General features: G+C 46.3%; 1 protein-coding gene and 1 long non-coding RNA gene across 2 annotated transcripts; both read right to left on the bottom strand.

Moving 5' to 3' along the window:
* Positions 1-1,074: 1,074 nt before the first annotated feature.
* On the bottom strand, positions 1,075-2,022 carry LOC123375624 (olfactory receptor 52M1-like). Its single transcript, XM_045026692.1, has one exon. The coding sequence runs from the start codon at positions 2,020-2,022 to the stop codon at positions 1,075-1,077; it is 948 nt and encodes a 315-aa protein (XP_044882627.1).
* Positions 2,023-16,830: 14,808 nt separating this feature from the next.
* Positions 16,831-20,790, bottom strand: LOC123375670. Its single transcript, XR_006581552.1, has 3 exons — positions 20,762-20,790; positions 19,163-19,249; positions 16,831-17,095 (listed from the first exon to the last, which is right to left on the bottom strand). It is a non-coding gene; the product is annotated as an uncharacterized LOC123375670 (long non-coding RNA).
* Between the last annotated feature and the right edge of the window lie 4,631 nt (positions 20,791-25,421).

Genomic DNA, 25,421 nt, shown 5'->3' with positions numbered 1-25,421 from the left:
CTCACCTGTTGTCCTCCTACATTCACACGTAATCCCTTGCCCTTCCCTGAAGCCTGGCTCAGAGCAAAGGGCTCCTAGCCCATACCCATAGGTGGGAGCAACAAATCATAGAATCATAGAAAAGAGGGTTGGAAGAGACCTGAGGAGGTCATCTAGTCCAACCCCCCTGCTCAAAGCAGGACCTCCCCAGCTAAGTCATCCCAGCCAGGGCTTTGTCAAGCTGGGCTTTAAAAAACCTCCAAGGATGGAGATTCCACCACCTCCCTAGGTAACCCATTCCTGCTGTGTTTCCTAATATCCAACCTAGACCTTCCTCAGTACAGCTTCAGACCATTGCTGAAAGCTATGGAAAAAAGCCACACAATGGTGTCTTCCCTCAGGACTTCGCATCTGAGCTTTAGGGCCCACAAGCTGTATGATGCACAATCTCCGCTGACTGCCTCAGAGCCCTGCTCCCAACCCTCAGCTGATTTTATACAGTTTCCTGGCTTGCCTCTCCAACCTGGATTGACCGGTATGCCCCAGCGCTGTGTACTCACTGCACTCACTCCATGTTCCTTGCCAGGCTGCGGCAGATCCTGTCCCAGCCCCAGAGGAGAGGGAGCCAAGACTGGGGGCGGGGAGGAATGTGGAGATGATCCAGGAAGTGGATGGGGTTGGAGAGGAGGGGAGCGAGCAACAAGGGTGGGGCTTTGGGGGAAAAAGCAGAGCTGAGGTGGGGCATTGGAGGAAGAGATGGAGAAGGGAGTGGGGCCCTGGGGAGGTGGGACAGAGGAAACAGCCTTGTGGAAAGAGTTGAGGTGCAGGAAGGCCTTGGTGAATAGGCAGGGCAGGGCGCAGGGCCTGAGAGGTCCAATTATCAGCAATTTGAAAGCTGGCCATCCTATGAGAGAATGAGTTGTACACAGAATGATTCCTCAGTTTGTCACACTGTCACAGCACTAGAAGTCCAGGAAAGGGTTTAATGTCACTTTGACTGTCCTGTCACTGACTCAGGGAAGGGGGCCCAGCACCATGTCACCAGCCAGGTCTTCATGGATCTTGGTCTGAGAGCCAGAGAACCAGGAGAAAACTTTAAGTCCCTTTATGAGTAAAGAGCCGGAGCAGCCTGTCCCGGATCTGTTTGGTCCTCACCCCGTAGATGATGGGATTTAGCACGGAGGGCATTAAGAGGTACACATTGGCAATGAGAACGTGGAAATGCAGGGGCACATTCTGGGCAAATCGGTACATGAGGGAGATGAAGAGACCAGGGATGTAAAAGGCTAAAATGACAAAGAGATGGGAGCTGCAAGTCCCCAAAGTCTTGAGCCGGGCATCCTTTGTGGGGAGGCTGAAGATGGCCCTAAGGATCTGGGTATAGGACACAGCAATAAAAGCTGCATCCAGATCCATTACACAGAATAGCACAAAGAGGCCGTAGTAACTACTGACGTGGGTGTCGGCGCAGGCCAGGTTCACCACGGATATGTGTGCGCAGTATGGCTGGGGGATGATGTTGGTTCTGCAATACGGCCACTGCCTCGCTAGGAGGGGAAAGGGCAGTATGACTATGCTGCCACGCAGCATCACGGCCAGGCCAATCTTGGCCACAAAGGAGTCTGTCAAGATGGTGGAATGTCTCAGGGGGTCACAGATGGCCACATAGCGATCAAAAGCCATGGCCAGGAAGATCCCAGACTCCATCACTAAGAAGCAGTGAATGAAGTACATCTGGGTGAGGCAGGCACTGAAATCGATCTCCCTGGAATTGAACCAGAAGATGCTCAGCATTTTGGGAAGGCTGGATGTATGCACGACCAGGTCGGTGATGGCCAGCATGCAGAGGAAATAGTACATGGGCTCATGGAGGCTCAGCTCCATCTTCACAGTGAACAGGATGGTGAAGTTCCCCAGCATGGCTATGATGTACATGATGCAGAAGGGGATGGAGATCCAGACATGGGCTGCCTCCAGGCCAGGAATGCCCTGCAGGATGAAGGTGGAGGGGTTGGTGAAGTCGGTTGTGTTGTATTCTGACATTGAGTAGGGGATAAGGTGTCCAACTCTGAGGCAGAATGGTGTCTCCTGAACGTACCGTATGTTCTTCTGACCTCCTGTATATGCCGAAGGTGATGGTTGCAGTACAAATACCTGGATGGAGAGACAATGTGAATATGAGACACTACATGCAATACTGGGGGCTGTTCTTATGGGTGAAGCAGATTGGTCGCTCTTCACACACTGAAAAATGACATTGTCATTGAAATGAACTATGAACAACTGACCCTACTAATGCCAATTCCATATTTTGTGGTGCTCCCTGACTCAATAATTCCTACACATCATGGTATGGGAAACCTTACTAGGCACCAGTAGGAGACACACGAGTGTGGATACTGATTTTCCATCATTGTTACTTAGGCCTTGTCTACACTGCCATGTTTTTTCACACACAAGCAGCTTTTGGCAAAGAAACAGTGGAGGTGTACACACTGCAAAACCATTTTCAGTGATATAACTCCTCAGTTTCAGTGACATAATACACCACTTTGACAAGAGTTTTACACAAAAGTTTTGTTGGCATTGAGGGAGAGGTGGAGGCAGAAGAAGATGTGGTGCCCAGGCCAGGATCCCCCAGTGCTGTGTCCAGTGAGGAGCTGTTCCCCACTCTGGAGGTGGTCAGGTAGTCTCTGCAGTCACAATCCGGTGAGCCAGAAGCAGGAGAGGAGACCCCTAGTAAGTGGTTTTGCTTTGTGAAGTGTGGAGGTGGGTTAAGGGCAGAGAAATGTACAAGGTTGGCTGGGTTTCTGTGTGCTGGGCATTTCCCCGTGCGGCTAGGCAGTGTGGGGGGAGGGGAGGGGCAGACTGTTGAAACACAGGGAGATTTCATGAGAATCTTCCAGAGAGTTCTCTAGGAAACTTTCCTGCACGTACTCCATAATCCTGTGCTGGAGGTTCCTTGGCAGAGCTGCTTTGTTCTTTCCCCCATTGAGGGACACTTTCCCTCGCCATTCCGCAATTACTTGGGCAAGAACCAAAGAGGCACACAGGCGAGCAGCATAGTGACCGCAGCGGAAGCCACAAGCGGGTAGTAGATGCACCCTTGCTTTCCTGCTTACCTTCATGAAAGAGAATCTGTCACAATGATCCCTGCATGTGGAAACGGGTGGGAAACTTTAGAGTGTTGTTCCGTCAGAATGCCCCGCAACCCCTTTCATATTGCTTTTCTCCCATGCGCAATGTCCCTCCACACTGGGTACACTCAGAATCCTTGTGGCATGTGTGCTTGTCAAGGGTCAGCCAGAAAGTGATTGCTGTTTTACCAGGGGTATCCTTTATTTTAGCATTTCATTGCTATGTGTGTACTTCACAACAATGCTTCTGTTTATTGTTACTTGGGCTTCACCAGATATGGCCTCGAAAAGGAGGCATTACCTTCACCCCAGCCCAGTGTCTCCACCAGATCAGAAAGTGCCCAAGATGGAGCAAGTGAGATATGTTTCAGGAGGTGCTACAGTTCTGTGATACAGACAAGATGGAACGCAGGCCGTGGAGAGAAATTAAGAAGCAGGAAAGAAAGGAAAATGAGGCATACACTAGGGGACTCAACAAAGAGGTTGATACAATTTTTGGACATGAAACCAACATTCTGCAGTCTCCCATAACCCTCCAGACTGAGCAGATGTGTGTCTTCCTTCCCCTTCAGCACGTTCCGAGCTCTGTCCCATGCCCTCCCAGACTCCACCCGCACTCTCCTTTCTGATTTCTGGGACTTCACACTTTGCCCTACACTCCACCCCCACAGACAGCTTTTCAAAAGACACTCAGCTCTAAAAGTCAGCCCTCTCTTGGGATCTCCCCCGCCCCAAGAATGTGGGTGTGCCTGTGTGTGTATGGATGGTGGTGGTGGTGGTGTGTGTGGGGGGGGGTTGGCTCTAAAAGCAAAGTGATTTGAATGATAAACATTCTTTATTTGTGTCTGTTGTGTATTTGGTTGTCATGGGTTTTGTTACTATGGCAACTGAGTTAGACTATTAAGGGATAGCTCAGCCGGTTTCAACCGGCTGAGTGAGCTCTCTGTGTCTGTAAATAAAATGGAGGTTTTGGTTAGCTGTCTGCTCTCTGGCCTCAAGTGATTGCTTCCTACACCGGCTGCCCCTAGGATATAACACTGGCGACGAGGATGGGATCCTGGTGCTGCTCCAGTAACAGAAGGAAGTAGAAGTCAAGGTAAAGACCAAACAAAGAAAAAAAGCTGCTTGTTTGCACTGACTGTGAAAGTGAAACTAAAAATCATGGCTACTCTGACCAGGCCCCTGGAGCCTTTTGATGAGAATACAGAGCAGTGGCATGTGTATACTGAGCGTTTTGAGCTTTTTGGTATTGCAAATGACATTACAGAAGCGAAGAAGGTGCCAATATTCTTAACTGTTGTAGGGGCTAAAACCTACTCTCTGCTGCGCAGCTTACTACACCCTGTTAAGCCTGAGACTAAATCTTACAGTGACATTGTGGAAATCCTGGGGTCTCATTTCTCCCCAAAACCACTGGTAATTGTTGAAAGATATAGGTTCCACAAAAGAGACCAAAAGGAAGATGAAACAGTTGTACAATTTGTAGCCATTTTAAAAAAGCTAGCAGAACACTGTGAATTTAAAGAGATGTTAAATGATGCCCTGCGTGACAGGTTAGTGTGTGGACTCTGCAGTGAAGCTATACGGAAGCGCCTACTGACAGAGGCTCAGCTTACATTACAGAAGGCTGTTGATATTGCTGTCTCCATGGAACTGGCTACAAGGGAGGCACAATACATCGGTGCATCCCCTAGGGTGCAAAAAGTGTCACAAGAACTGACCCACAAAACGGTGCAGTCTCAAGAATGTTACCGCTGTGGTAAGCTGGGTCACCAGGCATCAGAATGCTGGTGTAAGGACCTGGTGTGTCGACACTGTGGCAAAAAGGGACACATTGAGTATGCCTGTAAACAAAAGAAAAAGAGGCCTGTGGTCTGGCCGACAAAAAGAGGAACCTTGCATACCCTAGAGCAGACCCAGGATGATCAAGGTGACACCTCCTCACAAGAGGAAGTGCCACTGCATGTTTTGTCTTTGGCAGCGGGCTCACATGAATACTGGGTAACCCCCTTATTGGAGGGCAAACCTATACGCATGGAACTAGACACCGGTGCAGCTGTCTCGCTGGTTCCTGAGACTGTGTATAAGGAAAAGCTACAGCATCTTCCGCTTAAGGCAACAAAAACTGTTCTGAAGACGTATACAGGTGAAGTTGTGCCCATGTTGGGCACTATTGATGTTAAGGTGGAGCTCAATGGACAGGCGGCTAAATTGCCACTGTTTGTGGTGAGAGGTGACTACCCAGCCTTAATGGGTAGGTTTTGGCTTGGGAAGATTCAGCTGAACTGGGCAGAAGTGCACCGGATGACTAAAAAAGAAACCAGTCTAACCCCTATACTAAGGAAACATGCTGCTGTTTTTGGAGATGATTTGGGAAGTATGAAGGGAATCACTGTGACATTGAACATTAAACCTGGCAGTCCACCAAAATATCTGAAAGCCCGAACTGTGCCATATGCCATCAGGCCAAAAGTTGAAGGAGACCTGGAGCGCCTGGTCACCAATGGAGTCCTAATACCAGTTACCCATAGCTCATGGGCCACTCCTATCGTTCCAATAGTGAAGAAAGATGGCTCTCTCCGGATTTGTCGTGATTTTAAAGTCACTGTCAACCCAGTGTTGTGTGCAGAGCAATACCCGCTTCCCCGCATCGATGACCTCTTCGCAGGCCTGGCTGGGGGACAAAAGTTCAGTAAGATTGATCTGAGTCAAGCATATTTACAGATGCACGTCGATGAAAAGTCCCAAGAGCTGTTGACTATTGTGACTCATAACGGGCTTTATCGATACTGTCGCCTACCCTTCGGAATCACATCGGCTCCCACCCTGTTCCAGAGGGCTATGGACCAGATCTTGTGTGGCTTGTCAGGAGTTCAGTGCTATCTGGATGATATCCTGGTCACTGGAAGAAATGAAGAGGATCACTTAAAGAATTTAGAGGCTACCCTACAAAGACTGGAAGAGTATGGCCTACGAGTTCGCAAAGACAAGTGTGAATTCTTCAAGCCCTCTGTTGAATATTTGGGACACATCATTGATTCTGCAGGTCTTCATAAGGCCCCTGCAAAAGTTAAAGCTATTGTGGAGGCTCCCCCACCTCGAAATGTAAGCCAGCTACGCTCATTTCTAGGACTACTGAACTATTATGGAAAGTTCATCTCACAGTTAGCCACACTGCTAAAACCACTTCATGAGCTCCTTGGGCAGAACAAGGACTGGAAGTGGACTGAAGCCTGTGATGTTGCATTTAACAAAGCTAAGGATGCATTGTTAAATTCTGAAGTTCTAACGCACTTTGATCCATCCTTACCCCTGCAATTGGCCTGCGATGCTTCCCCTTATGGAGTGGGAGCGGTCGTGTCACACATTATGCCTTCGGGAGAAGAAAGACCTATTGCTTTTGCTTCACGCACTCTAAGCAAAGCAGAAACTAACTACGCCCAAATCGAACATGAGGCATTAGGAATTGTTTTTGGAATTAGGAAGTTTCATCAGTACCTGTTTGGGCGAAAGTTTACTCTTCTTACAGACCATCGACCTCTGACATCAATTTTTGGACCCTACACAGGCATTCCCCCATTAGCTCCTAGTCGTATGCAACGTTGGGCATTGATACTTTCTGCACACACATATGAAATCAAATATCGGAAATCCACTCTGCACGGCAATGCAGATGGCCTCTCAAGGTTGCCTTTACCGGTCAAACATCAAGATAGTGCCCAAAAGGAAATCTTCTACTTTGAACAGGTAGAGAATACACCCATCACTGCTACTCAGATAAAGAAGGCAACCCGCGTTGACCCAGTATTATCCCAAGTTATGGACCTGGTGATGCATGGAAAATCTCGACAAACCTCTCCGGTCTCACCCGACCTTGTTCCCTACATGTCCAGGCGGACGGAGTTATCGGTCCAATCTGGTTGTTTGTTGTGGGGGAGGCGTGTCATTATTCCACCACCCCTGAGATCACAGATGTTAGAACAGCTACATTCCGGTCACTGTGGAATAGTGCGCATGAAGGAAATTGCACGAAGCTATTTTTGGTGGCCTAGATTGGACAGTGCTATTGAAGAGAAGGCAAAAGCTTGTATGTCATGTCAGAGTGTAAGAAATGCACCCCAGTGGGCACTCCTACACCCATGGGACTGGCCTGAAAACCCGTGGCAACGTATTCACGTTGACTTTGCTGGCCCCCTTGAAGGAAGCATGTTCTTGGTGGCAGTAGATGCCCATTCTAAATGGCCAGAAGTCTCTATAATGCAGTCCACTACTGCAGAGAGTACTATTCAAAAACTACGAGGACTCTTTAGTCGTTTTTGTCTGCCAGAACAACTTGTGAGCGACAACGGACCGCAGTTCGTCTCTCAGGAGTTTCAAAATTTTATGAAGGCAAATGGGATACACCACATCACGTCAGCACCATATCATCCGTCCACCAACGGATTAGCTGAAAGATTTGTGCAGACAATGAAAAACGCTTTGAAATCAGCAAAGGGACAACACTCCATTCAAAAGCGTCTGGATACCTTCTTACTTTCCTAAAGAAAGACACCTCATGCTACGACCCAGGCTTCCCCAGCCTTTCTAATGATGGGACGACAGCTGCGCACTTGCTTTGATCTGCTGAAACCTTCTGAACCCAGACAAACTGTGCAACATCAGCAGCAATATCAAGTAATCAGACGGGCACCCAGAGCAAAAGACCGAACCTTTAGCCCAGGGCAGCCAGTTTTGGCTCGGAATTATACTTCCAGAGCTAAATGGGTCCCGGTCACAGTCATCACTCAAACAGGACCTGTTTCCTATACAGTCCGGACTGCAGAGAATCTTACCTGGCGGCGACATGTAGATCAGCTGTTGCCAGGTCATACCAGTCTTCAGGACCCATCTGCAGTTGAGGGGTCTGACTTCACCCCTCCTGGTGAGACACCGAATCATGAGTCACCTGTTCCTGACTGTTCTCCTCCATTACTGCCGGCAGCTGAGATACCCCTTTGCCCAGCACGAGCTGATACCACCTCCTCACCTATTCGTGCTGCGGACCCTGAGCCCCTAGTACTTTCGGGTGCAACAACACCAGAAGTTCGCCGTAATCCACCTAGAGACAGAAGGCCTCCTCATCGGCTGGATCTTTAGTTAGGGCGAACCCACGGTTATGGGGCAAAATAATCCCCAGGGTTTATCCGGGAATGGAGGCAGTCTACCCTCCTTCTCTAGTTTAGTGTGTGTTTTATTTAGGGGATGTTCTTATTAGGGGGGGAGGAATATGTTGTGTATTTGGTTGTCATGGGTTTTGTTACTATGGCAACTGAGTTAGACTATTAAGGGATAGCTCAGCCGGTTTCAACCGGCTGAGTGAGCTCTCTGTGTCTGTAAATAAAATGGAGGTTTTGGTTAGCTGTCTGCTCTCTGGCCTCAAGTGATTGCTTCCTACACCGGCTGCCCCTAGGATATAACAGTGTCCATGCAAGTTATGAGAGTAGGTGGCAGCAACAGCAAACAAACAAGCAGTTTTATCATTTCCTTGCATTCAATCCTGGGCCTTAAAACACTACAGCGGAGCTGTCATCACGCTTCAGTGTAGGTATTACTTACACCGATGGCAGGGATTCTCCTCTCAGCGCAGGTGATCCACCTCCCCAAGAGGTGGTAGTTAGGTCGATGAAGAATTCCTTTGCAGACCTCATGCTGTCTATACCATGGTTAGGTTGATATAGCTACATCCCTCAGCAGTGTGATTTTTTTTTTTTGCTATTGCAAAAAAGATCCAATACAATTTTCATTTGCATTAGCAGAGGCAGAGCATGCAAGTCATGGGAGGGGATAGTAGCACTTTTCTTGGCGCTGGTTAGGCCTCAGCTGGAGTATTGTGTCCAGTTTGGGTCTCCAATATATAGGAAGGATGTAGAGAAACTGGAAAGGATCCAGAGGCGAGTGACAAAGACAATCCACAGGATGGAGTGCAAGCCATACGAGCAAAGGCTGAAGGAAACGGGTATGCTTAGATTGGAAAGGGAGGGTAAAAATGGAGGAAAGATGCCACATAGAGCAGGATAAGAGGCAATGGGGTCAAACTACAGCATAGTAGATTTAGATTTAATCTTAGATAAACTTCCCATCTGTAAGAACAAGAGGACAATGGAACAGACACCCAGGCAGGTTGTGGAAAGTCCTTCACTGGACGTTTTGAACAGGAAGCTGGATAGTCATCTGTCTGGGGTGATTTAGACAGAACAAATCCTGCATCTTGGCAGAGGGTTAGACTAGCTGATCCTTGCAGCACCTTCTCACCATAGAATTCTGTGGCACCTTATAGACTAACAGACGTTTTGCGGCATGAGCTTTCGTGGGTGAATACCCACTTCTTCGGATGCACCCACGAAAGCTCATGCTGCAAAACGTCTGTTAGTCTATAAGGTGCCACAGGATTCTTTGCTGCTTCTACAGAACCAGACTAACACGGCTACCCCTCTGATACTTCTCACCATGTGGCTCTTCAATTCCATGATATAAAATCCTAGTGTAGACCAGGCCTTACTCAAACACAAGTTATGGAGCTCAGTACTGAGGTAACTGAGTGAAATTTAATGTCCTGGGTTACACAGGAGGTCAGACTGGATGATTTAATGGTCCCTTCTGACTTTGAACTCTATGACTCTAACAATACAGAAAGTAGTTCAGACATTTATATTTATTCTGTTTTATAACACACGGACAAGGGAACATTCAATTACATTGAAAGTCTAAACATATTTAATCTGGCCTTGTATCGGACTTCTACTAACAACTTTCATCCTGGAGGATCCATTGTGCCACTGAAATGCAGCCCCCATAGGGCTGGAGCCCATCACCGAGGGATGCAGTAAAGCGGGACATTTTGGCCCATGATACTAGAGCAAATTCAGCACCTGTGGCAAGGGCCCTGGGGTGTTTAGTGGCTGTGCAGAGCGGAAATGAAAACAGACCTATTCGCTATCTGATGCATAGATTGCACTTGGTATGTCAAACAGCAAGAGATGGTACCTGTGATTTCTGAGACGGAAGCGTCTTCTCTGGGAATATTCCTCAGGTAGCCGTGTCCCACACCTCTCTCAGGCCAATATCTGCAGCAGCATCCCACGCCGAGAGCCGACACAGGATGTGCACTGTTTATAATATAGCTCTGTGCAGTCCCAGTGGGGTTCACTCAGCCCCTTGGGGAGAAGCGGCATCAGAATACAAACAATCTGGAGACCAGAAACTCTCTAACCAGTCTCTCTCTTTCCATGTCTGCGCTTCTGTGTTTGTTATCCAACTTTAGCAGTAAACAGTAATTAAGGGACCTTCCCAAAGGGAGATGAGAACTCTTGGGCTCTCTGATGAGTCAGAGAGGAATTGGCTGCTCTGTGTATTTGTGTATATTTAAAAATTATAGTTGATTACTAAGAAAACTAGGGATAATGCCTAGGTCTCATAGGGTCGGATGCTGTGTAAATGCCCAGAATGGCTGGGTAGACAGTAGACAGACAGATCTGGAGAAAGATGACTGAGGGGAGAGACAACTATTTCGTTGCAGTCTATATGGTTTTATAAAAATATGCTAATGAGTGAATATAATGTAACTGGAATATGCTTCATGCAAAAGGTCTCTTGTAACATATCATTTCAAATCTTATAATCTACTGAGTGTGATCATCCTAGTGTAATTATGCAAAGTGTGGGCCATTAATGGTGGTTTGGAATCTGGTTGACTCCCATTAACCAGGACAATTGACTGCAGATGGGTGTGTTTTACCTGCAAGTCTTCCTGCGTACCTGTGTGCTGGCAAGTGGACAATGAAGTCTTGCAGTGACATGTGATCATGGCACCTGAACTGGAATCCATCTTTAGCCTGGTGCTTTTCCATTGAGAAGGGGGGGTGGAACCCAGAGAGGGACAAAGGATTCCCGCCTTGTGCAAAAGATACATAAATGGGTGGAACAGAACAAAGGGAGGAGAGGAGCCATCATGAAGAATCCCCTCACTACCACCTGAGCTGGGACAAGAGCTGTACCAGGAGCAGGGCCGGCTCTAGTCACCAGCAAAACAAGCAGGTGCTTGGGGCAGCACATTTCCAGGGGGCGGCATTTGGGCTTTTTTTTTTAAACTCCCTCCCTCCCCTCTCACAACCCTGCAGAAGCAGAGCCAGGGAGCAGCTGGGGATGGCACATGGGAGCTGAGAACCCATGGGACTCTGGGAGCTGTAGTTCCTTGCCTAGCTCCTGCCTATAGAGCCAGCCCTGGAGCAGGGAAAGAACTACATTTCCCAGCAATCCCATGGCAGCTATCAACAGGAAAGGGAGGGGTAGGGAGTGAGGTAGCTGAGCCATGCTGTGAGTTGAAAGGGGTGGCACTGTGAATGGGGAACAAGTGTGCCCAAGGAGTAGAAGGCTTTGGCCCAGATATCCCCTTCAGAAGACATCCCCAGACTAGCTTAGGGATACTGGTGTGACCTCACCTTGCAGCCCCCAAAGAAGGAATTGGGTGGGCTAAATGGACAGTGCTCCTCTCTAGCTGAAGCCTAGCAAGGGAGGTACATGGATCCCACTAGAATTTAAAATAAAAATTAATGGAGGGGAGGCTCTACTGGACCTGGGCAGCTTTAGATACAGTACCAGGCATGTAGGAGGATTTCCACTTCTGAGCCATGGAAGCAGAAATTGACTTTTCCTTTCCAGATGTAGCTAATATTCAGAAAGGGAATCTAGCACCTACCTTCCAGATTTGAACACCACAAAATTCAGCAGTGCTCAAGCTCAGTTTGGGCAGCTGTTACTTCATTTCTCTCAAATCAAATATACTGATCCACTGTAACTTGCTGTAGAAAAAGTAGGATAAGAAATGAAGAAGCAAGAAATGCTTCCCAGTGGTTTTTAGGACTAGAATTGCTATTTTCAACAGCCATTGCCTTTTTTTTTATTTGTTTAAAAGGAAGACAGTGATATTGCATTGGCAAATTCCCCATAGAAAGAAAGAGTGGAACAAAAGAATAATAAAGGCAGCTCAACTTCTCATTTATGGAGGACAGTCTTATAATATGCATCCAGATATCCTCCAATCACACAAGCTGAAAATTGTTCCACTTTACTGCAGTTCAGTAACCATATGGGAACCAATCCTGCCTGTGTTCTGTGCACATCCAAAATTCCTGCTGAATCACCTGCCTTGGGAGTGAGTTACCAGTGACCCAGGGCTGGGACAGCAGGAGGGTGCAGGCTGGGGGGAGAGCACAGGGCTGGGGCAGCAGGTGGCTGGGGGGAGGGGGAGCCCATTGCTAGGGCGGCAGGGGGTGTGGGTGGGGGAAGGAGAACCCAGGGCTGTGGCAGCAAGGGAGTGCACAGAGGGGTGGGGAGCACAGGGCTGGGGAGGGGGGCAGCCAATTTTTTTTTTGCTTGAGGCAGCAAAAAACCTAGAGCCAGCCCTGACCAGGGGAAAGAATTGTGCCCAGGCCTGGTAGGTGTCCAGTCTGAGGAAAAAACTTACTGAAGCATCTCTGAGGGTGAGATTGTCTGTGTTCAGTTTGATTAGACATAGATTTGCGTGTTTTAGTTTATTTTGCTTGGTGACTGACTTTGTTAAACCTGTCACAATGACACTTTCTGCTGGCACTGGGGATTTTCGCTAAGAGATCAGAGGTCATTAATTCCCATCAGTCACTATTTTCAGACCATGTAGAACCTTTCATTGAAGGATCTTCAAAAGCCAGAGGTACAGGGAGACATGGCTTGACCAAAGTCACACTGAGAATGACAGACAGAACCCAGCAGGTTTGATTTCCCTGCCATAACTACGGTCTCTCCATCAGTAATGGAGCACATGGTAAGGAGGAAATGGACTCATACTGCAGTAGGGCCTCTTCACTAGGTGGGCCTTCAGCCTTCAGCCTTTGCTCGTATGGCTCGCATTCCATCCTGTGGATCGTCTTTGTCACTCGCCTACTGGTGTAACCTAGGGGGGAGGGATAGCTCAGTGGTTTGAGCATTGGCCTGCTAAACCCAGGGTTGTGAGTTCAATCCTTGAGGAGGCCACTTAGGGATCTAGGGCAAAAATCAGTCCTGCTAGTGAAGGCAGGGGGCTGGACTCAATGACCTTTCAAGGTCCCTTCCAGTTCTAGGAGATTGGTATATCTCCAATTATTACCTGGAACAGGAGTAATTCTGAGCCCTCTGTCATAACAACCTGTGCCCCCTCTCACTCTGTGAGGCTGTGACACAGCCATACCACCCACCTGCAGTTACGTGAAAACGTTTACTAGCCACTCATGCACCAGCAATAGCGAGGCTCCAGCCAGTTCCCCCAGCTGCCCAGCCTAGGACGTCAGAGCTGCACTGTCCTGCCCTTGTCAGAAGACTGGCCAGTGTACGTTTATTGCCCTGCCCCCTTCCCTCAATGTGGAGACGACAATGCACCAGCCCCAGTTCCTGAGCAGATTTCCCTTTTGCATTTCAAACAACACACTGTATTAGATAAATCAATAGAAAGCAGATGTACTAAGTACAGAAAGATTTATTTTAAGTTATTATAAGTTATAGAGAACAGATAAAAGTTGGTTACTTAAGAAATAAACACAATTGCTATCTAAGTTCTATACCCTAGACAGGGTTTCAATCAAGGAGTGTGTCACCCTGATGGGACAAACAGTCCACCCATCTTTCAGACACAGGCTACAAATCCCTTCAGCTTGGGACAACATCCCCAGTTCATTCCTTATCCTAAGGTGGTTCCAGGGGTTGAGTTGTGGGGAGAATGAGGCCAAGTGACGATGTCGCTTTCCACTATTACAGCTTCTGCCATATGGAGGGAACTTCATTTTTCCAAGCAAAAGCCCCAGCGCAGTTAGTGGAAAAGTTCAGGCACAAGACAGAGTCCAGTGTCACATGAGCTGGTCATGTGCCCTTGCCTGCTTCGGTAATTCATAGCAGGCTCCATTATCCATATCCTGGCTAGAATATTCACAGGAAAGTCCATCAGGTGGGGATAATCTTCTTCTAACGCTTACTGTGTTAATAATGCACCATTTCCTTGAATGGTTCATTCATAATATGCTGGCTAGATCAGCTGTAAACTACATTGTGGCTGTTACTGAGGAGCAAACACATTTGAAATACTGGTACACAGTCAATATTCATAACTTTAGGTACAAAAAAGATACATGCATACAAAGAGGGTGATCATATTCAGCAAATCATAACTTTTCCATTGATACATTACGTGCCAAATCTATATAAAACACATCAAATCATATCACCACGCTAAATATGGGGGTGCCAGGGTGTTGTTTTGGGTGCAGAATGTCACACCTCCCCCATTAGTTTACTGCATCAGAGTTAGTCACTGAGTAATGCAGTGGCAGTGTGCACAAGGCCTTAATTAGGTTTTGACCATACAACTCCCAAGTATTGCAAACGTTGTGGTGTTACCCACGGGTGTTCTTGCACAGTTCTCTGTACCTATCAACACTTTGTAAATCAGGCCTGGTCTACACTAAAAAGGGGGTTCGAATTAGGGTACACAAATTCAGCTACGGGAATAGCATAGCTAAATTCAAAGTACCCTAATTCGAACTACTCACCCATCCAGATACGGCGGGGTCGAACTCCACGGCTCCCTCGTCGACTCCACCACCGCCGTTTGCAGTGGTGGAGTACCGGAGTCGATCGCGGCGCTTCCGGAGTTCGAACTATCGCGTCTAGATCAGACGCGATAGTTCGAACTCCGAGAAGTCGAACTCACCGCGTCGACCCGGACGGTAAGTGTGGACTAGCCCTCAGTCTAGTGATCTCAAAAGTTAGCAAGTGCCTTCTCTGGGTTCCAAGAAAAACCCTATTAATGTCTGTGCAGCATTGTTTACCATTGTGCTTTTCCAACTGGTGATATCTCAACACAGATAGTCATCAATGCCATGAGGTGGTGTGACTCAGTTTCCCCTTTCACACAGCAGACCAGGTTTATTATGGTTTCCCTTCTGAGAGAAGCTTTGAACCTGTTTACAGGTGTTAGCTGAAAAGCAGTATCCCCATAAGGTTTCCTGTTTACTGCATGTAGCATGGCTAAAAGCTTTCCCTCAAAATCATGCATGTTACACCTTTTCATAGGATTTACCATCAGTACAAAATTTGTTATTAGATTTACCATTAGCAACAAACTTTGCATCATCAGATTTAACACCATCACCAATTTTCCATGTATTTTTATTATACCATGCCTTTTGCTTTAACAATTTGGTTTGTTCACCATCCATTCATAGAATCATAGAATCTCAGGGTTGGAAGGGACCTCAGGAGGTCATCTAGTCCAACCCCCTGCTCAAAGCAGGACCAAACCCAACTAAATCATCCCAGCCAGGGCTTTGTCAAGCCTGACCTTAAAAACCTCTAAGGAAGGAGATTCCACTACCTCCCTAGGTAACCCATTCCAGTTCTTCACCACCCTACTAGTGAAAAAGTTTTTCCTAATATCCAACCTAAACCTCCCCCTCTGCAACTTGAGACCATTACTCCTTGTTCTGTCATCTTCTACCACTGAGAACAGTCTAGATCCATCCTCTTTGGAACCCCCTTTCAGGTAGTTGAAAGCAGCTATCAAATCCCCCCTCGTTCTTCTCTTCTGCAGACTAAACAATCCCAGTTCCCTCAGCCTCTCCTCATAAATCATGTGCTCCAGCCCCCTAATCATTTTTGTTGCCCTCCGCTGGACTCTCTCCAATTTATCCACATCCTTCTTGTAGTGTTGGGCCCAAAACTGGACACAGTACTCCAAATGAGGCCTCACCAGTGCTGAGTAGAGGGGAATGATCACATCCCTCCATTGGGTCGTACAATTCCTCCAATAACCTTGGCATGTATTTAGTTACTGTTTTTCCTTTCCCCTCAGTGTCCCCTTCAGTAGGGATCTTAGTCTAAGGTTCTCTTTGGTGTCTTGGTATGCCAGGGTCTGGTGATGTAAAGATGTAAGAGGACTTTGCATGTTCGCTAGCCCTCTGTGGAGGAAGCGGGTAAACGGAACATGCTTCCCCACAAGTGTTAACTTCTCTGTTTGTGGTTTATTTACAATAAATGCTTGTGTCTGCTCAAAATCTTCAACTAGAGAAGCCATCTCATCCACAGTGTTCACCCTTTTGTCCCACAGACATTGTTTTGCATCATCTGTACATATATTTAAAAAATGCTCCTGAGCAACAACATCAAACATTCCTTCAAAGCTTATAATATCTTTGCCCCTTGTCCACTTTCCCATCAAACCTTTCATTTTATTTACATATTCCACTTACTCATATCAGCACCCCTCTTAGGATTTGTAAACTTTACTCTATATGTTTCAGGGATAATCTGAAATTGTTTCAAAACCATTTCTTTGAATTTAGAATAATCTAAAAGATTCCCAGTTGGCATTTTATTGAGTATATCCAGTTTTTACCAATTAACATTGCAACTAAAGTGGGCATCTTCTGTTTATCAGGAATCTTACAAATTACACACACTATCTCAAAGATAGTGAAGTATTCACTAATATCACCTGCCTCATTATATGCAGGACACAATTGTTCCCATTTGTGGACTTTTGGAGAAGTTCCTGCATTTCTCCTTTCCAACCACTGACCACCTCTCCAGTCAATGTCTTTTTCTTCTAACTGTGTTTTAAAGTGTTGAGTTGTGGTGGGAGTGAGACCAAGTGGTGATGTCAATTCCCCTTGTATTGCTTCTGCCATGTGGAGGGAACTTCATTGTCCCAAACAGAGATACCAGCACAGTAACTGGAAACGTACAGGCACAAGATCGAGTCCAGTGTCACATGAGCTGGTCACATGCCCTTGCATGTATTTCAGCTACAGATGGGGCCAAACTTCTTCCATGGCCCATTGTCTCAATTGATGAGCCATGAAGTTGAATATCCATTCACAAAGTGCTGTCTACACTGGATGTTAACTACTTTGTGGGAGTCACCACAGGAGGAAATGCATCTGAAATACAGGTAGATAGTCAATATTTGTTACTTCAGAGGCAAAAATGATAAAGACACACAAATAGGATAATCACATTCAGCAAACCACAGCTTTTCCATAGATACCTCACATGACATAGTTTGTACAAGATTTCTTGCAACTATATAACAGTGGAGAATGTGGGGTGCCAGGGTTTTGCTTTGGGGGTACACAGTGTCACAGCAATGTAGCTATAGAACTAGAGCTCTCTGAAATCTAATTTTATTATATAAGATTTACTTCTGTGTCCTGAAAGAGACTGCAAACTACTCTGTACTGTAGGAGAAAAGCCTGCCGAGGTACAAAGCAAAGGAAACTAGCCTCAGGGCCTTGGCGCTTGGTGTGCAGCTCCCCGCACCCAGAGGGAGGCGCTAGAATGGAAGCTGCATCCTGAGTCTGTGCCTAGAAACCCAGAGCCAGTGGCAGGGCCTGAATGCTGCTCTGACTCCAAAGCACATGGTTCCAGTGTGTGGGACCCAAACACACCCTTCTGGCGGGCGTTGAGCCATGGGAGCTTGAGCAAGGCTGCGACAGCAAACCTGGAGCTGCCACATGGATGCTAGAGCACTGTGAGTGGAAAGGGAGTGGGGCTGGGTGATCCCAAACCTGTGTGATGAGGTCCTCAAGCTGTTCCCTTCACCCTAACGTGGTTCAGCTCCCCCAGACACTCCAATTGGTTCAGCACACCCTTGCCAGAGCTCCCCCTTGAGTGCACTCTGTTTCCGGTTTCTCTCTTTCGAGGCACATGATTGTTAAAGCAAACAGACCCAGGCCCTGCAAACGGAGTTTCTAAAACCTTTCCTTTACTTTAGACAGCACAAGAGATATTGAATACACACAATACTATACCCACACACCATTCCCTGCCTCAGTGGACATTAGATAATAAGAACAGCCATACTGGGCCAGACCATGGGTCCATCTAGCCCAGTATCCTGTTTTCCGACAGTGACCAATGCCAAGTGCTCCAGAGGGAATCCATACCCTGTCGACCATTCCTAGCTTTTGACAAACAGAGGCTGGGACACAATCCTTCCCCATCCTGCTTAATAGCCATTGATGGACCTATCCTCCATGATTTTATCTAGTTCTTTTTTGAATCCTGTTATACTCTTGGCCTTCACAACATCCTCTGGCAAGGAATTCCACAGGTTGCCTGTGCATTGTGTGAAAAAATACTTTTTTTTTTTGTTTTTTAAACCTGCTGCCTATTAATTTCATTTAGTGACCCCTAGTTTTTTGTTACTGGAAGGAGTAAATAACAATTCCTGATTTACTTTTGCCACACTGGTCATGAATTTATAGCCTCCTAACATCTCTCCCCTTAGTGGTCTTTTTTCCAAACTGAAAAGTCTCAGTCTTTTAAATCTCTCCTCATACAGAAACTGCTTCATACCCCTAATCATTTTTGTTGCCCTTTTCCAGACCTTTTCCAATTCCAATGTATCTTTTCTTTTTAGATGGGTTGACCACTTCTGCATGCAGTATTCAAGATGTGAGCATACCATGGATTTATATAGCGGCAATATCATATTTTCCATCACATTGTCTATCCCTTTCTTAATGATTCCCAACACTCTGTTTGCTTGTTTATCACTGCCGGTGCACTGTCTGTTCCAACCCTAATCTTCTATGACTCTACAATTCTATTAGTGGTTCTGCAATTTCACATTTGAATTCCTTCCAAACTCTTGGGTGAAACCATCTGGTCCTGGTTCCAAAATTTGCTCTAATGACATCTCAATCTGGGACAGTTCCTCAAATCTGTCACCTGAAAAGAATGGCTCAAGTTTAGGAATCTCCCTCAAATCCTCAGCCTGTTACCCAGGGTTCTTTCAACCCAAAGCTCTTGGTAACTTTTACTCTGTGCAAGGAGGTGTCAGGAAATAAATCAGGGGAGACGGAGCCGACCGACCGATAGATGGCTGGCACAAAGAGGACAACACAAGAGTGCTTTCACTTAAAGCTAAAATTTGCTAGTCTCAACTTTACTAGTCTCAACGTCCGCAACAGGTTAGTAAAACACCCCCAACCCTTGATAATTACCAAAGCTGAGTGTGGCTCTCGAGTGACACAGCAGCAGGCTTCTGGTGGCCAAATCTTCCATCTGCCGGTGGGGACCCCAAGATGTATCTAGAGGGAGATTCCAAAGAGAGTCCAAAAGAGTCCCCAAAGAGTCCCACTATCTCAAGATTTTTCCCCTTATTTATACATCAGTAATAGAATGACATGTCCCTTAAAGAAACCTTGTTAAGCAAGGAATTTTAATGATCAAGCAAGAGGTTTCTTTTGATTATTGATTAACCAGGTGTGGTTTTTTTTCAGAGTCTGCAGCCTCGAGACCCCAATAGACATTCCTGAGGGTACATCCTACTTTTTTTAAAATGCATATATCAGCAACTTCAACACAATTCCTATCAGGAAGGATGCGGGGTCAAGCTGCCCTCCGCAATGGCCATATTGTCCTTGAGTGCTCCTTTAGCATCTAGTTCATTCAGTGGCCCCACTGGTTGTTTAGCAGGCTTCCTGCTTCTGATGTACTTAAAAATGTATGCTTTTACTTTCTGAGTCCGTTAGAAAAGAAGGAGCAGGTAGACCCAGAGACAGATTTGAATACAGGCTTTTTTATTGCGATACTTGTTCCCCTCCACCCAATTGTCGAGTAAGCACTGGACTGGATTAGTTACAGCACAAACTTTTTATCTAAGTTAGTATGTAAATGCCTACATCTGTTACAAGACCCCCAAACCCTTAAGTAAGAGAAGCACCCTTATAATGAGTATACCCACCCCATCTATTGTTCACAGCATTACGCATGTTATACAGGCATTTTTACCTTGAAAATACATTTCTTTGCAATAATCTGTTGCTACAAATTTCCCTAATCAGCGATTCTCAGCGAGAGATGAAGGGGCCGTGAGCCAGGGCTCTCTTGTGTAGCTGGGAAAGGAAGGGAGGGGGAGATAACACTTCTTTTACACGATGTGTATTAATTAGACAACTACATTTGTCATGCAGCTGCAGGGCTTACCATGGGTGTTAATGTGAAATATACATTTAAGTTGAGCCTCTGTTATGGTGTCTTTAAAATATCTCCATGCAGCTTGCAGGGATTACACATTTGGCGCTGTGCCTCTTAATTTCTCTTTCTCTAACCTCCTCATTTTTGTGCAGTTCCCCTTTTTGAAATGAAATGCTACTCTGCTGGGCTGCTATGGTCTTTTCCCTGCCACAGTGGTGTTAAATTTAATTTGATTACGATCAATATTGCCAAGCGGTCCCGCTGTATTCACTTCTTGGACCAGATCCTGTGCTCCACTTACAACTAAATAAAAAATTGCCTCGCTCTGTCTGGGTTCCAGTACTAGCTGTTCCAAGAAGCAGTGATTTTAGATTTCAATAAACTTCATCTCTGCATCCTGTCCTGATGTACCCAGTCAATATAGGGCTAGTTCAAATCCCCTATTAATATTGAGGTTTTTTTTAATTATTAAAGCCTCTGTAATCTCCCAATCACCATCACCATCCCAGTCATGTGGTTGATAGTATATCCCTTCTGCCATATTCTTATTATCTGAGCAGGGAATTTTTGACAAAGTGGAGTTTTTCCTCATTAGCTTGTATGTGAATCTATGTGAGTCTTACTGTTTTCCGTTAATCCCATGTATTGGACCAATACCAAGGTGGTGGGAATAAAAAGCCTAGGAGGGGGCCCTCCACATAACCTCATTGTCACATCATACCACCTATTTTTCAGAGTTGTATGATTATGACATAATTATGATACATTTTGTACAAAATATGTCTTGTCAGGTGTCATAGGAAAAGTTATGATTTCCTGAAAAGGACTATCTTATTTGTGTATCATTTTTGTATCTGAGGTTATGAATATTGACTATGTGTCTGTATTTCAAATGTAGTTACACCCGGGTGATACTCACTAGGCAAAATGCTTCTAGGCTAGAGAGCTGGTTGTGAAGGGCCTATTCAGGGTAATGGGCCATTTTGGGTAACAACAGGCCTGAGGAGCAGCTTATCCCCCCACCTGGTGAGCGTTCCTGAGAATGTTCCAGATGCCCTGTGGAGAATGGCTGCTATGACTCAGCAGCGCATGCAGGGACATGTGACCAGACCACATGACACTGAACTCCATTTTGGGTACCTGTACTTTTCCACACACTGGACTGGGAACTCTTTTTGGAAGAAATCATTCCTGCCATACGTTGAAGCTGTATAAGGAGGGCTGCTTTGATCTGTTTGCTATCATAATCACTTAAAATCTTTTTCTAGTTAAACTTGATTTTCCGCTTTCTCTAAACCAGTGTGCCTTTGACTGAAGTGTCTGAGGAAAATCTCATCTTGGCTTATGGTGTTTCTTTCCCACATGAACTGGAAGAGGAACTGTATTAATGAACTTACATTGTCAAGATCCCTGTGCTGTGTAAGACAGTACATTTTGGGGTTTATACACTGTGGGGGAGGGGTATGAGCCTTGGGAGCTGAGAAATTGGCTGGTGTGTGCTGTTTATACCTGGGAGGCTTAGGTAAACGCTCAGGTAAGTCAGTTTGGGTGTATGGCACCATCTGCTGTAGTGTTGGTGATCACAGGGACTGGAGAGGCTGAATCACCAGCAAAGCAGTGTGAAACAGGGCCAGCCCAGTTGGGTGATTAGAGGAATGCAGCAGTTCTCATGGTTCCCAGACTGCACCCCAGGGGCGACAAACCATCAGACTCAGACCCTCTGGAGCCCAAATGTGTCCGCAAGGCACCTATGATGCAAGTATGGGGGTAGGGACAGTAGGCCGAACAGAAGATACAGAGGTAGAAATTGTTTGGTTCCTTTACCACCATGTTCTCACCTGAGCAGGGCACATCTACCTAAAATACCAGCACACTGAAATAACCCCAGGGCACCTGATCAGGCAAATTCAATGGCTGTTCCTTCGTAAAATGTGGGATACCATATGAGATGAATTCTGGGTCATTTTAGCACAGGGAGAGGTGAAGGAAAAGGGAAGACTGAGAGGGGACATGATAGCAGTTTTCAGGTATCTAAAAGGGTGTCATCAGGAGGAGAGAGAAAACTTGTTCACCTTAGCCTCTAAGGATAGAACAAGAAGCAATGGGCTTAAACTGCAGCAAGGGAGGTTTAGGTTGGACATTAGGAAAACCTTCCTAACTGTCAGGGTGGTTAAACACTGGAATAAATTTCCTAGGGAGGTTGTGGAATCTCCATCTCTGGAGATATTTAAGAGTAAGTTAGATAAATGTCTATCAAGGACGGTCTAGACAGTATTTGGTCCTGACATGAGGGCAGGGGACTGGACTCGATGACCTCTCGAGGTCCCTTCCAGTCCTAGAATCTAGGAATCTAGGAATCACACAGTGAGTGGAGACGTCCCGTTGTTCTAGCTCTGACCCAGGATATCATAACCTGTTTCTGCATCCATTTGTGAAAGATCAACACAGTATTGAAATTGGATGTATCCCTGATGTAGAGAATAGATTAACTATTAGAACACTTGGTAGTTGTCAGATATATATTCAACTTTAGACCTCACAAATGCACACTGGCAAATATTGTTGATGCCAGAATCATAGCAGAAGAAAGACTATTACACGCCCTTCGTCTTGCATAAAATCAGGATCATGTAATTTGGCCTCTACAGGATGGCACTGATTTTTCAGACACTAATGGACTGGATATAACAACTGCATGGGCAGTATGCAGCGGTACAATGCTACGATAAACTGAAAATGGTTTTTGGTCCCATATCTTGGGGCAGTATTCCCACACATTGTGCAGATGGCAGCACATTACACACAGAAAAGAAAGCCATCATTGATTGCTAGGTGAACAGTTTGCAAGACATGGTTTGCTTTGAAAATCTGAGCCCCTGTTATTGGCAAATCATTTCTCCATTCCCGGGAGAGGTTCTCAGGCTGAAGTTCTCCAGGGCCTATTTTCTGCTTTTCCCGCTGCTCACAGTGTCCAGGGAATTCTACGGGAGTCCTGGCCAACCTGGCAGTTCGCACAGACTGTTCAGGGGGATCATAAAGGTCGCTGTGCAGCACGCCGAGTGTCAAACATGTGAGATTCAGACACTGATTCTCAAGACTCTGCCTTGCTGTCTAAGGAAGGAGATTTCCTCTCTCTGCTGAACGGGATTTCGGTGAGTTGCCTGTTTCTGCATTAAGGTTAGTGCTGAGGGATCAGGGAGGGTTCCAGGGGTAAAGTCAAGAACTATCTGGGCAGGAATTCACCAGCACGGTGACTTGAACTGTTCAGTATTGTCAGAAACATCAAGAGATTTACCTGGTAAAATTGGAACTAAAAATGTATTGCAAAGAGTTTAGACAAATATTTGTTTTTATGGTCAGTTCCCTGTCTCTTACTGTGTCCATCTAGCTGTCTCAGTCGTCTCCTTTTTTTGTGCTGTGTGATTTTTCCTCTGGTTTTCAAATTCAGCAACTTCACTGCTCTCTTGGGAAGTGCAGCCAAAGACTCTGCAGTGGGTATCTGTGTTACCAGCGGGTTCACAACAAGAATGGGCCACACACTGGCTATATTCTGCATTCATATTCTGTCCTCACTGGGTCACTATAGATTGACACTGGCCTCTCTGAGAGCAAAATCAAGGCCCCCGTGTTTTGAAATTCCCAGCTTTCATTCCCAGTCTCAGAACGCCACATGAACTGGGGGTTTCCTTTAGACCCTTTCAGCATCCTAACAGAATAGCACTTTCTGCAGCAGGACCCAAAGCCGTGATTTTCACAGCCGGGTGCCAAAAGTTAAGCACTCAGGCTGAATCTGGTCCCCTGGACATCAAAGGCCAAATTCCCAACAAATCCATGAGTTCCCCTTAAATTCACATGTAGTGTCTTAAATAAATGCCCCGATTTACATTGGCTATGAGCCTCCAGTGACTTAATCTGGAGTCGTCCTGTGGCCTCTTAAGATGGTTGACCTTGTTCAGACCCAAGAAGAACTGACAGGAGAATTCACAGAATCATAGAATATCAGGGCTGGAAGGGACCTCAGGAGGTATCTAGTCCAACCCCCTGCTCAAAGCAGGACCAATTCCAAACTAAATCATCCCAGCCAGAGCTTTGTCAAGCCTGACCTTAAAAACCTCTAAGGAAGGAGATTCCACCACCTCCCTAGGGAACCCATTCCAGTGCTTCACCACCCTCCTAGTGAAAAAGTTTTTCCTAATATCCAATCTAAACCTCCCCCTCTGCAACTTGAGACCATTACTCCTTGTTCTGTCATCTGGTACCACTGAGAACAGTCTAGCTCTATCCTCTTTGGAACCCCTTTTCAGGTAGTTGAAAGCAGCTATCAAATCCCCCCTCATTCTTCTCAACTGCAGACTAAACAATCCCAGTTCCCTCAATCTCTCCTCCTAAGTCATGTGCTCCAGCCCCCCAATCATTTTTGTTGCCCTCCGCTGGACTCTTTCCAATTTTTCCACATCCTTCTTGTAGTGTGGGGCCCAAAATTGGACACAATACTCCAGATGAGGCCTCACCAATGTCGACTAGAGGGAAATGATCACATCCCTCGATCTGCTGGAAATGCCCCTACTTAGACAGCCCAAAATGCCGTTAACCTTCTTGGCAACAAGGGCACACAGTTGACTCATATCCAGCTTCTCATCCAGTGTAACCCCTAGGTCCTTTTCTGCAGAACTGCTGCCCAGCCATTCGGTCCCTAGTCTGTAGCAGTGCATGGGATTCTTCCATCCTAAGTGCAGGACTCTGCACTTGTCCTTATTGAACCTCATCAGATTTCTTTTGGCCCAATCTTCTAATTTGTCTAGTTCCCTCTGTATCCTATCCCTACCCTCCAGTGTATCTACCACTCCTCCCAGTTTAGTGTCATTTGCAAACTTGCTGAGGGTGCAGTCCACACCATCCTCCAGATCATTAATGAAGAGTTGCTGAAATCTCAATCTCACAGGCTTAAAGCTTCAGACCGCTTAGGATAACAACTGTTTTTGAAGGGGGGAGAGAGGTCTGCTCACCCTGAACCCCTGCATCTCTGTTTCTGGAGAGGATGAGAAGCACCAAAAGGCAGTATAAATAAAAGCATCTTTCTGGCTTAGAGGTGGTGTTGGAAATGTCACTAGGGGAGATCCAGGAATGCATAGTGTGTGGGGTGGTGGGGGCGGGACATCAGGACATGCAGTATCCAGATCAGAGTGACACGGAGTCCTGAAATTATGCAAAATGTGCAATGGACGTCCTCCCTGATGCACAGACATCTCCTGTGTCTGGGGGGGTGTCTCAGAATTCAATGTA

The sequence above is a fragment of the Mauremys mutica genome, chromosome 1 (assembly GCF_020497125.1).
Source record: "Mauremys mutica isolate MM-2020 ecotype Southern chromosome 1, ASM2049712v1, whole genome shotgun sequence".
Lineage (NCBI taxonomy): Eukaryota > Metazoa > Chordata > Testudines > Geoemydidae > Mauremys > Mauremys mutica.
This window is presented reverse-complemented; position numbering and strand designations above follow the sequence as displayed.

Bases quoted from the DNA above. Each gene is read 5' to 3' on its own strand.
- LOC123375624 (XM_045026692.1), bottom strand. From the start codon at position 2,022: ATGTCAGAATACAACACAACCGACTTCACCAACCCCTCCACCTTCATC.